A 19,076-nucleotide genomic window follows, 5' to 3' on the forward strand; every position below is an offset into this window, starting at 1 on the left:
CAGAGTTTATTATTAAAACTTTCAAAGTCTTGCCAAGATTTGTGTTACAACTAATTGGAAGAAGTAAAAAAAGAATCTCCTGTTTTTTGTTTGGTCACCTGGAAGCCAAACAGTGATGGACGTAAATCATTCTCCTATATTGAGAAGTAGCCTCTTAATAGTTGTTTCTTGGAAGCAAAGAGCATTACAGATTGTTTTTCACACTGTAAAGTTGGGCTTCTTGGAAGCATCTGACTGGTTGGAAAGGAGATGCTGTAAAGAAGGATCTTTGGTTTGATCTGCATGGAATTCTTCTTGTGTGGCTCTTTTTAAAAAAAATAGAAAATTAACATAAGACTTATGTTTTAGGTTAATATAAAACACATGGTTATAATCAGAATGTGTGTGTGTGTGTGTGTGTGTACATACACAATATAATTAATAAAAGGTGAAGAATCCCTCAAGTTGAGCATGACTTCTAGTGACTACATAGACATACCCATGAAGCTTTCTTGGCAAACATACAGAAGTGACTTATGACTGACTTCTTCTGGAATGCTTTTTTGTTCATTTCTCAGTTTTGCCTACAGCCCAGAGATATCCTGATGGTCTCCCATCCAAGTCTGATTGCTTAGCTTTCTTGAGATTAACGAAGGCTGCCTACATGCTGTCACTTAAAATAATGAAAAATTGCTTCTAAGAGGGAAAACGCCATCTGTTCAATGTGTATTGCTCAAGCAGGCAGACTTACAACTTCTTGCCAGAAATGAATGGGTTCTTAGATTAATTAATATGTTCTCTGGGTCAGTCCCAATCATGTATAAGCTTATTTTGCATCTTGTACTGGCTTACGAAGCAAATAACTGCTTCAAATGATGAGTGATTTATATGCAGAAAAACTGCAGGCACCAGGCTGTTTATTTTATTCTCTTATTTGCGTGACTTACAGCAGATTTACCTTTCTTTTCTCCCCTTTTTCCATTTCAAGCCTTCCTTCCATTTTCCATTCCATTTCCAGATGTCACTCCAAAAATTTTATTGGAATAATTATTTCAGCTAATGTGTTTCTACAAAATCAAGTGAAAAGCCACAAGGCCAGAGGGCATATTCCTGACCTTAAGTCCCAAGGCATTCTGCTGGTCATTAATTGTCAGAGCTTTTTTTCCCCCTTCTCACAAGAGACAAGACTCTCAGTTTTTCTATCCTGAAGGTAAAAAAAGCTGTTTTTTAAATTGCAATTTAGCGTAATGCAGCTGCATCAAATAGAAAGAGCTGAAATGGTCTAAACTCACCAGTTAAATGAAGTATTGGTATGATCATAATACATTAAATATGATTACACTCTGAAATTGTTCATTTCAGTACTCTTTCAAACCATCAAAACATACATAAGAAATCTTATATTGAGTCAAGTCATTGCTCAGCTTTGTTCCCCAGTCCCTAATCTGGGGCTCTGCAAATGTGTTAAACCACAACATCCCTAATTCCCAACCAAACTATGCTGAGTGGGAATTATGGGAATCGTGGTCTGCACATCTGGAGAGTATCAGATTGAGGAGGGTTGGTGTATGGTGATAAACCACAGTTACTGAGCATTTTTCATGGGAAGGGTTGGGTTCCAGCCCATTTGGAGTTAGCCAGGAACTGAACTTGGAACCTTAAGCATGCAAGTCATTTGGTTCATCATTTGAGAAAAATAATGGAACATATATATTTTTGGTAGGGGGGAGAAGATGCTGAGATACTACTTTTTGGAACTGCCACACATTATGAGTAAGATCTAGTTTCCCTCAAAGCTTCATTGGTCATCCAGATAAACCCATGGGGACTCTGTGGGTGCAAATTGTCCAGTTCCCAGCTCCTCAGAAGATGGCAGTCATATAGTGTTCAATCAATGAGACGTTGCTTTTGAAGTTTAATAGGGGAGGGTAAAAGTAATCAATTTCCAAAAATGTTTATACTGATAATGTTTAATGTTGGTGAAATGACTTCATGTTCTTACAGTGTACTGTATATGTTGGCAGAGGAATTACTTGGTCTCTAAGACACTTTCAGCTTTTGCCAATTCTGTAGGAAAAATTGCATTTTCCCAGAAACATATTAGAATGTGTTTAAAATGGGTCAGGTAAAGAGGAGCATAGAAAGGAAATACATTTCACTGTAATATAGAGACAAACTGAACATGATGGTGAAGTGCCCTAATCCTGCATTTTCCATCTCTAACATTTCTGTCTTCATTAGAGGAATTCTCCCCTTGATGCCAATGGGATTACTCCTTTCCGTGGAATTGGGCAGGTCCATCAGGATGATAGCATCTGAAAGATTCTCTGAGAGCTTATAACTTTGTTTTGCCACAAAGTAGCTCATGCTTTAAAAACAATGGCTATTTGTTTTAGCTTTCTTGCATTTGGCCAAGTGGGATTAAAAATTACCTTTCCTACCATGGTAAAAGATGATACGATCTGTAATTCCAAATACTACTTTAACTCTTCATCCCAGAATATGAGGGGTTAAGCTTCAAAGATGTAGAGCCCAAAATAAGTAAAATGTAACACAGTGTTACTCTAAAACACCATCACAATAAAAACAAATCAAAAGCATGAAAGCAGCAGAGCAAGCCAGCATAACACTTGAGCAAATAAGTCCTTACTGTCCCAAAATAACAGCAGTTCCCCTGGTGAGTTTCAGTGGAAGGTCATTTCAGAGGCAGAGGTGCTCCCACAGAGAAAACCATCTACTTAGTTCTTATATAATCAGCTTCCCCTAGCAGAGGAACCCAAGGAGGACTATCTACAGCTGCATCTTGAGACACAGATAGATTGATAGTGGATTGTGGCAAGCATGCGGTATCAGCAGCCGTTCTGATTTTGCTGAATTAAAACTCTCAGTAATCCTGACGATTGGCCATGGTGGTTGATCTCAGTTATCCTCCAAAGTGATATTCTGTTTTAATTTTAGAATATCTGAAGGATCACAGAGAGTTAGTCCTTCAGGAGAAAATACATAAAAAGAACCCAGGTTGGGGATTGTTGATCTAAGTCACTTCCTTATAAGAAGAATGGAATTGTTTGAATTCACCCTCTCTGTCTTCATACCCAAGAAGTCTCAGATATATTCATAGTTTTTGTTTTAATCGTTAGGGAGACAGTATCCTTGTGGTTACAGGGTCTTGCTGATGTTATTGGTATTATAAAACAGTGGTTCTCTATTTGTGAACTTCTGTTGCACAGTTAAGTAGAAGGGCCACTTGGGTGTAGTTGTTTAGCCAATACATGTATTGGATTTTGTTCTTTGGGGATAAGTGAATGCATCCTAAATCAAGTGTAGGGCCTTGTGTTGCGTAGAGTGGTAGGCGGCAGTATTGCAAGCGAAACTCTCCCCGTTACCCGAGTTTGATCCCAGTGGAAGCTGGATTCTCGGGTAGCCGGCTCAGGTCAACTCAGCCTTCCATCCTTCTGAGGTCGGTAAAATGAGTACCCAGCTTGCTGGGGAAGGTGACGGCTGGGGAAGGCAATGGCAAACCACTCCGCTATAGTCTGCCAAGAAAACGTCGTGAAAGCGGCGTCCCCCCAAAGGGTCAGACATGACTCGGTGCTTACACAGGGGACCTTTCACCTTCACCAAATCAAGTGTAACTATAATATTGCTACACTTCCGCTGCCTGAGCTGAAATACTTGATGGAAGGCTAATCTCTTTCTATAGACCCAAGATTTACAAACGTGACAATGCGTTATGCTTCCCTTCCCATCCTTTTTCATTCATTATGTTATTTAAAGAAAGATATTAGAAAACTAACTCCATCCTGTTCCTGTTTGACAGCACATATATCTTGCATCCGCATCCTTAAAATTTCTAATGGTATTGTTCCTGGGGCTACTTTTCCTGCCAGTATTCAACAAGAAGGGTACAAGATGGTGCCACCAAAATGAAGTCATTTTAGGCTGAACATAACTCTTTTGCCTTTTTAGTGCCTGTTCTTTGAAACAGCCTCCTTGTGGAGATCAAACCTGAACCCTCTGATTTCTCTGGGCTAGAAACTGAACTCATTCAAAGAGCATGGTTTGATGGAGAGGACACTATCTAGTTTGAACACTGTTGGCTGATTGTGAAGGTTACTTTGTCACAAGTCAATTGTTACTTAAATTATCCTTTTTTCCCTTAAAGTATTTGTTACCACAGATATTTGATTGTTTTATTTACTGTGGATGTTTTAATATTACAAATATTTTAATATTTTGTAGTGTGTTGTTAACCATTGGGAGTCCTTACAGATTACAGCAGTGTATGAGTTGAACAAATAAATAGATATTTGCTCCATGGCTCTGCAGCCACAGATGAAGTTAGATAGCAGTGGAAATGGGAGAGGCATTATATTAGGTGCTGACCAGTAGGAAGCTAACAGAACATCTAAAGCTATATAAACACACACACATACCCACAACCTTAAGCATGAGACCTAGACCAATAAAACACAAAAACCTGTCTACTAGGAGAGCATATAGGAAAAAAAGGAAGATGTAGCCACAGAGCCTCTAAAAGGGAAAGGTTAAGATGACCAACTCTGTCCTCAGTGGCACTCACTCCATATGCACCAACTCCAGCTGCACCACTGTGGAAATGCTTGTAATAGAGGAAATGGCAACTTCTTAGTTTCCTTTACATTAGCCCTGAGGTCTGATAAAATACCTGTGTACAACTGACCAAGTCATATGTGATCTTGTGTTGCTGGCACATGGAGATCAGTCAGCTGATCTTTAGATTGTCTGGCTGATAAATAAGGCCATATGTTGTTATATTGTTCCCTATATAAGGATTCTAGACAGATCCTTATATATCCATTATTGAAGAAATTTCCAGGCAGGGAGAGTGACTTCTATCTAATGTTACTGTCATGAGTAAGGATGGCGAGCAGGGGGCTCCCACCCAGACTGTCAAGCGCATGCGTAGCACTGAGGAATTAGGTAGCCATTCCAAGAGACACCGATCGGGCCCGCCTTAACCTTTGGGGTTTATATGTCTGGGTTTTTCCCACGCTTCTTCAGTTTGTTAGGATTTCCCTGTTATGTAGCAACAATAAAACACTAGAGACCTGTTCCTTGTCTCAGCGTGGTTCCTGGCTGTTAGGACAGTTACTTCTTTCGGACAAGGACCCAACAATATCCTCCCAGGTTGCCCAGATTTGTGCTACCATCTGTATAATATACTGCACCATCACTTAGATTTTGAATTTCTTAACACAGTATTTTATTTCAATTCATTTTAGTATTTTCATTCTTAATTTTGGATTGTAGTATATTAATTGCTTTTGTTTGTTTGTTTGTTTATATATATATATATATATATATATATATATGTAAGATTAGTAGGGACGCGGTGGCGCTGCGGGTTAAACCGCTGAGCTGTCGATCGGAAGGTCGGCGGTTTGAAACCGCGCGGCGGGGTGAGCCCCCGTTGCTAGTCCCAGCTCCTGCTCACCTAGCAGTTCGAAAACATGCAAATGTGAGTAGATCAATAGGTACCGCTTCGGCGGGAAGGTAACGGCGTTCCGAGTCATCATGCTGGCCACATGACCCGGAAGTGTCTATGACAACGCCAGCTCCAAGGCTTAGAAACAGAGATGAGCACCGCCCCCTAGAGTCGGATTCGACTGGACTTCACGTCAAGGGAAACCTTTACCTTTACTATATGTAAGATTGTTACTATTGTATAGTTTTATTGTGTCTGGCCTTAGGTCTGTAATAAACGTGATGATGATGATCATCAGTCAGTTGACTAGAAGAGATTATGACTTGTTCAGCTGTGTTGGTAATAACTTGGATGGGAATATATGCCAATTGTAGAGGTGGTTTAAGCCTGAACAAGGGACATAACCTGAAGTGGGTGGGGCTACCCATTTTCTAATTTTCATTTTTTTTTCTGCCTTTGTAGCATTCTCCCTTATCTCTCCACCCTTCAGACTGAAGGTTTACACTAATACCTCTTGACAAAAGTTGGTTTGTAGAGGGCTTCTGAAATTAAGTTGAGGGAAGCTTATTGTAGACAGTAATGAACTATATAAATCAATAATCTGACTCAGTATAAAGCAGCTTCCTATGAGCTTGCACAGGCTGAAGGAAATCTTTGAATAGTAACCAGAAAATTATGTGATCAGTTGCCAGTAGCTTACTTATAACACATGTGCTCATCATTTCCTTAACATCTCCTCCCCACAATGCACTATATCCCAGACTCTTGAGGCACTCAGTTTGTAATCATAGGATTATCTTTTGCCAGCCCATTCAGTGCTTTGGAGTTGTCTCTTCTTTCTCAGTACTGTAGTTAATCCACATTTGAGAAGCTGTATGAAACTAATCACTAAAATATTTTCAGATACAAAGTTCAAAGGCTGGATAACAAGACCAAGATAACGTGGTAGAAAACATCCAGTTTTTTATAAAACCAAACTCTTGAATGCATGCCCTTGCTATAATCCTTTCCTTCATCAGTGGAGACATCTCCATCAATCATGTGGCTTTAAATAGCAGCTCAAATGCTGCACAGTTGATAAAAGAGGTAACATACTGTCTCCAGCCACATTAGAAGTATATCTTCCTCTTAATGCAAGTTGCTGGTCATTTATGAACTGGCAAAAACCATGGCTTGTAATTATTGCAAGTTTCAAATGAACTTACATTAAACTGCTATTTGCAAATGATGTTGTTACACTCCTGAAGAATAAGCCACAATTATTTCACTGAACAAAAAATGAATTGAGGAAACCAATTCTTTAGGAAAAAGTTTTAAGACCATTTAATACTAAGAACAGATAGAACATTTGTTGAGCAGTTTGGGCTGATAGAGAAGCACTCTTCGATGCTGCAGAAGGTACCAGTGTTGAATTATGGAAAAACACAGGGGAAGTAAAGTATATGATCTGAATACAGGAGGTCTCTGTTCATTCCCAGTTAAAATCACAAGGAAGCAAACTGGGACAGACAAATCTGTTTAGTTCATTCTGTATTGGCAGATCTACATGTGTTCATTTAAACATCTCTTTTGTTTCTTTTCCCAGTTTTGTAAAAATCATTATTTATTTATCAGCATAAAAATTTGCATTTCAGTACATATTTCAGTTGTATTTTGAACATGGTGTGTTTACTGGCTCTTGGATGGTGTTGAATCAGGCATTGCTATGCAGCTAGATATCAGTTAGATGCCAATACCTTGATTCACATACCTTGAATGTGATATGTGACTTTTGAACTGCTGACTTGCTAGAAGCAACTCTGTGTGTGTGTGTGTGTGTGCACATGTGTGTTTGTGTTTGTGAGCAGACTCATGAATTGACTTGGGTTGAAAGAGGCCTACCATTTTCATGCTTTTGCAGAATGCTTAAAACGTCTGTGTTCAGACTCTTTTAAGCCTTACAATTCAGAGACCTATGATGGCAGATTCCAGTGGATGACACATTATAGTTGATAGTCTCCAGATCTACTTCGAAGTTGGAGTGAGACAGAAGGGCCTCTTGATGGCTAGTCTGACCGTGATGCAAAACTCTCTGTCTCTAGAAGTCAGCCATCCCCTAGACTACTAGGAAAAAAAAACTACCCACGTTTCACAGAAAGCAATCCAGGTGCATGTTTGAGTCTTACAGTCTAGTGAACAACGCAGTTAAGCTCTTGTACTTAGTTAGAAAACAGTTCTGCCCTGTTGAAAGTCAATGGGATTAAACCAATGTGCTTGGATTAAGCTGCTACAAGTTTGTCTATTTATGACATAAGGGGAATTGATTCCTGATATGCTGATCCTGGCATCTAGATATAGGCTTGGATAAAGGAAGGACACTTTTCTAGAAAATTAAACATTGCTGAAGCAAGCAGAAGATTGAGACTTGCCAAGTTTTCTTATACAGAGAATATGCACAGAGTAATTTTGGACATGCATAAATGCATTTACATAAAATTCCTCGGTTGCTGTTCAGACAAAAAAATGTAAAAACACTATTTGGCCATTCATGTTATTTATAGCTCACCCCATCCTTTGCCAATTTATTCCCCAGTTCACAAACAAATATATTATCTCATAAACCTTAGTGGCTCCCAGTCCACTTCATCTAATCCATGGAGTAACCTTTTGAGAAAGAAGTATTGTGTTTTATTTACATGCAGCTTTCTGTAATGTATGTAAAATTCTGTAATGTTCTTTGTTCTACTCAGGCTAGATTCACACAACATACTTAACTCTGTTCTTGAATTAATCCATTAACACAACACAATACATTGAATCATAAAGTAACCAAATAAGCCAATTTGCACAATATGCTAAGCCATAAAAACCTAATCAAGATTAATACGCTGTGTAAGCACAACTGCTAGATTTTAATGACCTGGTTTGGTATGTAACCGAGCCTCAGTATTTGCCAATTTACATCCCTTAACTATTCCACATAAGATCTTTCTGATTAGGTTAAGTTAAGGGGGAAACCCTTTACTTGTATTCTCAGGATAAATTGGGCACTATACTCCCATTATAAAGATATTAAGGATTATACATACGCTTGAGCAGGATAAGGCCCTTGGATCAAGAAATGTATTTGTCACAAGAAGATTTTAATCAGGATATATTATAAATAAATATCATAAGATAAAAATAAACATGCTTTATTTGGCAAATGTATTTGGCAAAAGCATGTGAATTGAGCGAGTGTGAGTGTAAAGAATACCTATTTTGAAAATTTAACACATTCCTCATATAATAAAGATATCCAGTTTAGCTATAATAGGTGCCTGTGGTAATTGTTGGTACCCCAGCCACATCAGTCCGTGTCCTTCAGCAGAACTGGGGAGAGGGATATTTCTACCCTTTGTTGAGCTATCTATTTTACATAAATGTCTGCATTTAGAAAAGGTTATCTTGTTATTTCATCTTCTTGAAGTATTTAAGTAAATTAGTTCTTACTGTTTCAGGCATCCATAATAATTATGTGTAATGCCTTCAGTTACAAATAAAATGGCTCAGAATCTTGTTCAAGTGGGTTAATTTTCATCTATCTATCCATCTTTAACAATGAAGATACTGAAGTGGTAGATAGGTTCTGCCTATCAACAGATAGGATCAACCATCAACAGTAAAGGAACAAGCAGTCAAGAAATATGCCACAGACCAGCACTTGGTAGAGCAGCCATGAAGGCCTTGGAAAAGATATTCAGATGCATGATGGGTCTATACCTACAAAGACCAGACTTGTGGAAGCAATGGTATTCTCTGTGACACTCTATGGAAGTGAAAGATAGACTTTGAAGAAGCAGGATAGAAAGAGTATTGACGTTTTTGAACTTTGGTGTTGGAAAAGACTCCTGAGAATACCATGGACAGCCAAAAAACAAGCAAATGGATCATTGGACAAATCAACCCAGAGTTCTCACTCGAGGCACAAATGATGAGGCTCAAATTATCCTACTGTAGACACATTATGTGAAGACTTAACTCTCTGGAGAAGGCTCTAATGCTGGGAAAGGTAGAAGGAAAGAGAAGAGGACGATCAACAGCAAGGTGGATGTCTCAATTACAGTGGCAATGAATGCACCATTGCAAGACCTGAAGGACCAGGTTAGGGACAGATCGCCATGGATAGAATGTACCTTCTCTCTCTCAGTCTCAGTCTCAGTCTCATTCTCCCTCCCTCCCTGATATCTTTGTTAAAATATATTTCATAGGCTTGTGAGCTTTATGGATCAGGAAATTTGTAGAGGATTCTGATTTTCACCATTAATGTAAGCCACCATTTGCATTGGTTTTATGACATTATGAATCACTATTCCATGTGTAAACTTGCATCTAACCACAGTACTAACATTCTCAAACAACCCTTTTTCATCGCCTTGCCTTCTTCTGATCTCCATACTCCAAGCAGATTTAAGTCATCTTCAGTAGTGTCCTCCTCCTTATCCCAAAATAGGTTTGTGGAGGATATAATCTGTTAGCAAAGACAGGTGACCCTCTAGGGATGGGACCAGTCAGTCACCTATAGGCCACATAAAGCTATTATGAGCTTTCCCCCCACTTTCTGGTCTCTGAGCTCTGTCTTTCAGAGCCATTCAGCTTTGGTTAGCAGAAATATTCATCTCTTTCAAACCAGGCTCTCCTGACAGGTCTCTGAGCCGATCTCTGCCTTGGAGACCTGATCAATGTGGTGTAGTGGTTGCATAAAGAAAACTTCCAAAACTTGCAGGCATGTTAAAAAAAGAAGAATCAGCAAAGCTTAAAAATTGAGTAACTTTTTTTCTACATGCAAACCTTCCCTGCACTGAACTTTTGTTATTTTTCACACACACTTTCTTTTAGAGGCAGCAGCCTTAATCCATAACAAGAAGAATTTTATTTTAATTTATTTAAATTTAAAAGATTTGGATAGTTGTCCATCTTATGCAGCATAACCCTGGGCAGCTCACAAATAATAATACAATAAAAACAGTAAAAAATATAAAAACTATCATCTTCATCAATAACAACAAAACCTCCTGGCATCCTGAAGCACAACACATCCCAACACATCCAGAAATAAATTTTAGAGCTTCACTGGGGTCCAGCTCACACAACCCCAAGGCTTGGGGGGAAACCCAGGTCTTTGTGGCTTTTTGGAAGGCCAGGAGGGTATGAGTCTGCCTGATCTCAGGGGGAAGGGTGTTCCAGAGGGCAGGGGTTGCCACCAAGTAGACACTTTGCCTAGATCCCACTAGATCATGGCAACATTTAAGGGAAGGAACCTGGAGCATGCCCATTATGCCTGACCTAGTGGAACAGGCAGATACCCATGGTGTGAGTGACCATGAGCACCCAAACAGGTCTCAGTGATGCAAGCCAGGTTGGCTCTCTCATCCACAGTCAGGTTGTAGATGAGGGATGCTTTTTTGCTGGCCAACCTGGCGTTAAGTCGCAACAGCTGAAGTCCAGGACAGGCTGCCAAAGGTCTTGGGGCTGAGGGTGGGGCCAGAATGTGGTACCAAAGCCACCTTTCCTGAGAGTGGCCTGCCCCCTGTCTCCCTTCATATGTCCCTCTGCCCATCACTGCTAATGATAGTATAGCAGCCTGGATTTTCTGCTTTAAATCTGACTCTCCTTGCATTTGAACCATGTCTTTTCAATGAACCCTAGAGTTTTCTTTCTGAGGCTATTTTATAAATAACTAGGTTTGGCCAGCAGGCAATAAATAGTTAATGGAGCAAAATAAAATTTAAGAAGGATTTTTTTTCTCAGCTAAGAAGAGCCATTTAATAACTCTGGATGCTTTTGCTCATAGCAGTTCCATAACTGTGGTCTGCAGCCCCCAGGAGCTTGGCACACTAAGCTATGCTTGGCAGGTTTTCCTATAGACTCACCAAGTCTGAGTCAATCATGGTCAGTTGTTGGCCTGCGTAGTTTTAGCATTTCTTGTTGACTTTAACAAGACCTTGAGAAGAAGGAGGATGGCTGGTTTGGGTGTATGGGAGTTTCCCCATCATTCTGGGAAAATTATATATAAACTTAGATTTTGTCTTAGAATAGACCATTCAAGTAAGATTGAAGTTAGATATGATTTCAAAATATGTCTAGTTCTGAATCTACCTGTCACTCTCCACCAATATACTTGTCCCTACAGAAAAGAAATCTGATGTCAAACATGGAATAATAAAAAGCCACTGGAAGAACATTTTGTTTTATAGGACAGTGCAACTGAGCTTCATGTAGGTTGTTTAAGCCACAGGAGACAGAGATATAACTTAAACTGTGAAGAAACCTGAGCTACAGTTTAAGATATATCTCTGTCTCCTGTGGCTTAAGGCAATGGGTTGAGGTGTGTGAGTGCACGTGCCATGCGATATGAGTTAATCATCCCACCAGTGTAAACAAACATTATACCTCTAAATGCTTTGGGGAATGACCACTATCAGTTAGGCAATTACCATTAAATGTGTTCTATATTTAATTTCCTTATAGAATCATAGAATGGAAGGGTTGAAAGAAATCTGGGGAAATCTTCTAGTCCAATCGCCTGCCCAGTGCTAGAAGCCCCTGCTACATTGTCCCAAACAAATGGCTATCCAGCCTCAAACCCAATCAGACTCTGACCAACTCTTATTGGGAACTACCTTTTGGTTGTCCAACCAAAGTCTACTTCCTTGTAATTTAAACCCTTCGTTTTTTGGCCTGTCTTCTGGAACACCTCTGAAGAATTCTACCCCATCTTTTACATAACAGTCCTTCAAATACCTGAAGATGTATCTCCAGGCTTAGCATATCCAATGACTCCAACTGTTCATACATTTTTTCCTTAAAGTCCTCTTATCATCTTGATGCTCTCCTCTGTATATGCTCCAGTTTGTCACTGTCCTTCCTAAAATGCATGGCCTAGATGCAATATTTGAATTGTGTCTGACCAACATTGAACAGAGAAGAATTTTGACTTCTGTTGATTCTGCTACTATACCTCTGTTGCTAAAGCTTAGAACTACTTTTTTTTTTGCAGATGCATCACACTGTTGGCTTCCTTAGAAATCTTCAAAAAGCTGTATTCAGCTTTGATCTATCAAAATTTGTTTTACATGAACTGCTGTCAAGTATAGTACTGTTTTCCCCCACCATCCTATACTCATGCCTATGATTTTTCTTACCTAAATGTAGGACTTTGTCTGTTGAAATTCTTCTTGCTGGATTTTGCTGTGTTTCAGCTTGTCAAGATCCTCCTGAATTTTGATACTGTCTTGTAAGATGTTTTTCTGTCTCCCAGATCTTTGTGCAAATTTGATATTCATATTTTCTAACTCTTCATCCAAGTAATTTATAAATATGTTGAATGGCACAGAATACAGAATGCAGCCTTGCAGTTTTTCAACTTGACACTTCCCTCTTGCTTGACATGGAGCCATTGATGTATATTTGTTGAATACTATTGTTCAGTCAGCACAGTCCAGCCCACTGACTTCTCTACTACAGCCTCATGTAAGTCTTTGTTGAATGTTTTGTCAAAGTCAAGGTAAACTATATTCAGGAGACTCCCAGGCCAACTAAACTGATTACTTTATTCAAAAACAAAAAGGAGATCAATGTAGTTTGGCATGATGTATTCTTGATAAACCCACACATACTTTTCTTAATGCTCACAAGCCAACTTCTTAAAATCTGTTCCAGACTTTTGCTCATTATTATGTCCTGCTGACTCAGGCCCCTTTTTTCCCCTCCTTTTAAAGGGTAGGAATAACATTTATCCTTCTCCAATTGTCTGGCAAGATCATAGAAAGAGGGTGCAAGATAACATCTGCATGCTCCTTCAAGATTCTTGGATGTATTTGATCTGGTCCTGGAAATTCACTTGTTCATGGTACTCAGGAGCTCCCATATCATCTGTTTTGTTACATTGCCATTCCTTCCTTTTGTTGTTAGGTGTACATATCCATATGCCCCACTCAGCATAAAAGTTCATGCATTTGATGAAGTAGATTCAATAGTCTATGAAAGCTTCTGCCCTATTTTTTTTATATAGCTGATTAACACCTGGCTATGTTTTAGAATTAATGCTTTTAAGGAAAACACAGAATTAACATTAATACAATTTTTTTGTAAACCGCCCAGAGTCCCCCTTTTTGGGGGAAGATGGGGTGTGATAGAAATTTGAATAATTAATTAATTAATTAATTAATTAACATTTCTCCCCTCCTCTCCAGCTACTATTCTATACCACTGGAAAAACAGCATCAGATCTAATGAACCTAGCTATGCCCATACCATCTGAAGCATTTACATTGGACTGCACTCTTCATCTGCTATTTTCTGCATGATCATTTGGAGAACCCCCAGGTCTCTGTGGCCTTGGGCTTCAGCCATTGTGTACTCTACCGCAAACACTTTGCATATTGCTTTATTTCTGTTTCAAAACAAGATGTTATGTTTGTTTCCTTCCCAGGCATCATGTTTGCATTTTGTGCTCCTTGTCCTTTAAGTGTTAGATAACTACAACCGTCATTCTTAGCACTGATTAATGGTTGGTGTACAAGTCTGCAAAGCAAATATTTATTTGCTATTTTCTATAATATAGTCTCAATATAATACATATAATATTTTTTCAGCCAAAAAAGAAAGTAATGGCAGTGTTAAGTACTGGAAATGGAACACAGTTTCATTTTGTTTCATTGAAAAACAGATGTTGCCAAAAAGTAATATAGGGAGTCCTCATTTAACTACAATAATTGGGACCGGAATTTCCATTGCTAAGCAATGTGATTGTTAAGTGTGATGTTATGTGACTGCATCACTTAGCAATGGCAATTCCAGCAGTCCCCGTTGCTGTCATTAAGCAAGAATTGCAGGTCATTAAGCAAGTTGCTCCTTGCAACTTCCTGCTGGCTTCCAACAACCAAAGTCAGTGGGGAAGCCGGCAGGAAGTTGCAAGTCCCAGGCAGCTCACGAGCAGGCCGGCAAGCAGGTAAGAGGCTGCTCCCAGGTGGGGGAGTGTGCATAGGCGATTTTGGGCCCAGGGTTGGCTACTGCCAGGTGGGGGACGGTGCGTGGGTGGTTGCATTGGCATGCACAAGCATTTTCAGGCCAAGGGGTGACTACTGCTCGGTGGAGGAGGATGTGTGGGTGGTTGCAGCAGCACGCACGACCGATTTTGGGCCTGGGGGTGTAGTTGCTGCCAGGTGGGGGAAATTTACTGGAGTGACTTGCAACCTTCCCTGCTGGCTTCCCCATTTGATTTTGCTTGTGGGCAGCAGCCAGGGAAGATTGCAAATGGTGACCCTGTGACTGTGGGGCATTGCAACTGTTGTAAGTGCGAGCCGGTTGCCAAGCACCCAGATCGTGACCCCGTGACCGCAGGGGTGGTGCAACAGCCAAAACTTCAAGGACCGGTTGTAAGTACCACTTGTTCAGTACCTTTGCAACTTCGAACAGTTGCTGAGCAAATGGTCGATAGCTAAGGACTACCTGTATTTGCATTTTGAAAGACTAATTTCATTGTTTTAATCCTCTCATGCTTTTATTTATTTGGGCTTATCTGAATAGTAAATCTTTTGAACAAGAGGATTATTTTAAAAGCAAGATCTTTTGAACAAGAGAATTATTTTAAAAACAAAATCTTTTGAACAAGAAGATTATTTTAAAAACTCTTTTCTCAAGATTGGATTCAACTTAAAAGATTGTGATTTTGCATGGAATTCTCAGAACCACTTACAAATTATAAAAATTAATACAAGATTTTTTAATATCATAATGCAAAACCTTTTGTTTTGATTTCTCTTCAACATTCTGCATTATGGGGAGTTTTATAGGAATTTTAAGGGGGAAAATAAATTGTAGCAATATTCAATGTAGTGAGTTAAAACATGTTATTACTTGTCCTAAAATTCATCAACAAAACTTAACATTTAGCATAGAAAAGCAAGTATTCTTAGCAGTTGACTTAAAAAATCTCTGAGACTTTTTAAATCCAAAATTCAGAGTCTGAATTTTCCCCAAACTTGCAATATTTGCACAATTTCATTCCAGCAGAGAGATCTTAGAATTCATGTGAATTCTACTGTATATCTGCAACAGGATTTTTTTTAAACTAATGGTTAAAAAAAATACCATTAGTTGATCTGCCGTTTCTTTATTACTACACTGTATTTGCAGATGTGGTCTTTGGGGCCAAAGTCAAGCTTTGGGCAATCAAGACTAATGAATCCTACCTAAAATTCAGCACTCTGGTCTATCAACCAAGGAGGGAAGGAAGAACACTTCCATTTTTTTATATATCTAAAAAGGCCCCAAAAGGGTCCACTGATTACTTGGCAAAGCTAAGTTCTACTTTTGGCTCATAATACCTGACATAGAACAATGCAATTCTGACCTAATGTCTAGCATAATGTTTAATAGGGAGAGTAATCCTTTTTTTTTAATGAAATAGCCATTCACTAAGGGAACATTCAAGGGAACTTAAATACTGTAAATTCTCAGTGCCTGTTACACAGTTGTAGAATTTCCTATTCCCTAAAATATTTTCCAGAAACATGTTTAAAGATGCGTTTGATTCTAATTGCAAATATTAAGTAGTCATAATGCTATATTTCACTAAGTCCATTTGTCAGCAGAATAGATATCTCTGGATGAAATTCCTCCTACTCCTTCACCACAATTGTGTCCTCCCAGTTCTGCTCCAGAAGGTTAGAACTCTCTCCAGAACTGGGACTGGTAACTTATCTCCACCTGTACAGCGTTGGATTGTGTTCATTTTATAAGACTAATGCTGTAGTCACATCCACAGAACTGTGAAATTAGTTCTCCAAACCCAAGGGGGTTTCATAGTACTTAGTATAGGTAAAGGTAAAGGTTTCCCTTCACATTAAGTCCAGTCGTGTCCAACTCTAGGGGGCGGTGCTCATCTCCGTTTCAAAGCCGAAGAGCTGGCGTTTGTCCGTAGACACTTCCATGGTCATGTGGCCAGCACGACTACACGGAACGCCGTTACCTGCCCGCCGAAGTGGTACCTATTAATCTACTCACATTTGCATGTTTTTGAACTGCTAGGTTGGCAGGAGCTGGGACTAGCAATGAGAGCTCACCCCATCATGCGGATTCGAACCACCAACCTTCCAATCAGCAGCTCAGCGGTTTAACCCGCAGCACCACCGCGTCCCTAGTACTCAGTATAGTATCTCAGAATTCAATACTCCTGTGTTTAATACTGCTTACATCTGGCAATTGTACATAAAGTGCATAGCTTTAGACCTACCTTTGTTCTGAGCTCTAATTCCTCATATTGCATAGCAACAATGAAACTGTGGGGAGTTTCTGGAGCATTGGCCTTTGCCTCCCAGACAACTGTTTGGTACCAGAATATTTTTCTGTTTTCAGTACTTGTTTAACAAATATTCTTTTCAACTTCTTCATCCATTTGAAATCCTAAGGGTAAAGAGAACCTGTGTAAGTAAGACTTATTATAGACTTCTCCAGAGAGCTAGGTCCAAAGTATGATACAGCATAATGTGTCTGAAGTATGATCATTTGAGCCTGGTTATTTGTGCCTCAAGTGAAAAATCTCGGTTGATTTGTCTGATGACTCATTTGTTTGTTTTCTTACTAAACATAAAATTTCAAGTGGATTATTTATTTGTTTGTTTGTTTGTTCAATCACTCAGGCCATTGGAATAGTATCGTGTATTTACACAATTATGTTTCGTGACATGGAGTTTATGCTTTACGTGCTATGTGGCTGAAACCAGATTAGCTTCTAGTGCTAAAGAATACACACTAAGAATTTGCTAGCTCTAATGAATCATCATATATGCTTACAAGAAGTTTGTTATCTTAATGTAATGATGCGAATTCTACAGATTGTTCCATCACTCCAGTAGTATTCTCTATTTAAGAGAGAACAACTGTGGGTGTTTATTTTTAGAATTTACTCGGCAGCTGCTTCCAAATGATGTCCACATTCCATGTGCTTCTCCAGTGTGTAGAAATATGCTGTATCACATTGATCTAAATCTTTGTGCAACTTTTCTCTATTTCAGCTTTGGTTTGCATTTGTTAATGGATTCTCTGGACAGATTTTATTTGAGCGGTGGTGCATTGGACTCTACAATGTGGTAAGTGTTCTCCATCTCCATTTGATAACAGGCCGAACGGGGGATGGCATTCCAGTGCTGTTTATGTCTGTGCGGTTTATTTCATTTGATCCTCTGCATCAGCCTATTTGACTTGAGCTTGCTGGCCAGTAGATCTGAACAAAAATAAAAAGCTTTTGCTTTTATCCCTGATCTGAAATAATTCTTTAAAAGATATTAACCTAGCATAAGCCAGCACAACCTATGGCCCACCAAGTCAAAGTGGCCCCAACAGCTTTTAGCGTGCTTGCCAATTGTCCTGAGAACAACAGGATGTGGTCCAGTGAGTCTTGAAAATAGGATCACCAAAGTAAGAGGATGAAAGAAGAGATACTTTTGCATAAGAACATGCTAATTCTTAGCTGGGGCAAATAGAAAATGATTCTGTAATTTAAAGAGAAATGCAGTGCACCTCAGCTGAGTAGGGAAGACTGATCAAGTGAATTGTATACCTGCTAGACTTTTTTCTTAGAGTTCTTTATCTTTAGAATAGAATTCTACTTAAATTCTAAAGCAGGCAACATTTCAGATACAGCAAAAATGGGCTCCTTTCCCAGGGTCAGAGACTGCAGCCACCTGGAAGGGCCACAGATGATGTCACTGGAAGAGGAGAATTGTCACAGAAAGGGACAAAACTAATTGGGTGGAGGGCTGGATTACAAGAATTGGAATGGGAGTGGCTAGCCATGGTTTGCCTACTCCTGAGTTAGAGGACTGGCTCCTGAGAGCATTTTAATAGAGGATTGTCCTCTGTAAAACAGAGTGTGCAGTCACGTTCTGTGATATGTCAGTATATACAGTATGCTGATGGCTTATCTTTAATAGCTGAGTCAGCTGTTGGCACATAATTATCTTAATGTTTTAATAATATTATTTTAATATTTAATAAACAATCTAATTTAGTTGATATGACCCCACTCAGTGGAGATGAATTTTTGTGGTGGTGGTCACCCACATCATTCTTTCAGAAGGAGAGGTCATTGGAGACACAATATTCTGTCATGCTTGACTTATTCACAATTATACAAGCAAATCTAACAGCTAAATATTATTATTAATCTCAAATAAGCCTAACCCAACCCCAGCATACCAAATTCCAGTATACTGTAGATATTTACCCTCACAATCATCCAATATTTCAGCCCAACACTGATAAAAATATAAGATTTCTGGAAAACTTGAAAATACTGTTTGATTCTAATTTTTTCAAAGATGAAGGAAGCCTAACAGTAACATTAAGCTCTCCAAAATGGCAATTCAAATATTTGGTCATAAAGTCATGCTATACTCAATCTAAATTTGTCTACTGCAAAACATGAAAAACTACCAAGTCTAATTAGTAAATGTTACCATCATCCTCAAGGAAGCCCAACCCTAACTGCCCTACATATCAGTGCAAATATTCAATCCCATCCTCAGTCTAAACCTTAATTTAAACATAAGGTTATCACTAATTATAAAAGTTAATCCTGAATCAAATGGAAATCCCAATTTTACTA

At 39.1% G+C, this 19,076-nt stretch overlaps 1 protein-coding gene across 1 annotated transcript in view; it reads left to right on the plus strand.

The window, feature by feature from the left end:
* Nucleotides 1-19,076, plus strand: part of ATP8A2 (ATPase phospholipid transporting 8A2) — a 337,944-nt gene that overhangs the window by 213,166 nt on the left and 105,702 nt on the right. Inside the window, exon 27 of the mRNA XM_063305756.1 lies at nt 17,485-17,559. Coding sequence (XP_063161826.1) covers nt 17,485-17,559 — 75 coding nt within the window. The remainder of the gene's footprint in view (nt 1-17,484; nt 17,560-19,076) is intronic.

This window comes from Candoia aspera, chromosome 5 (assembly GCF_035149785.1).
Source record: "Candoia aspera isolate rCanAsp1 chromosome 5, rCanAsp1.hap2, whole genome shotgun sequence".
Taxonomy (NCBI): Eukaryota; Metazoa; Chordata; class Lepidosauria; order Squamata; family Boidae; genus Candoia; species Candoia aspera.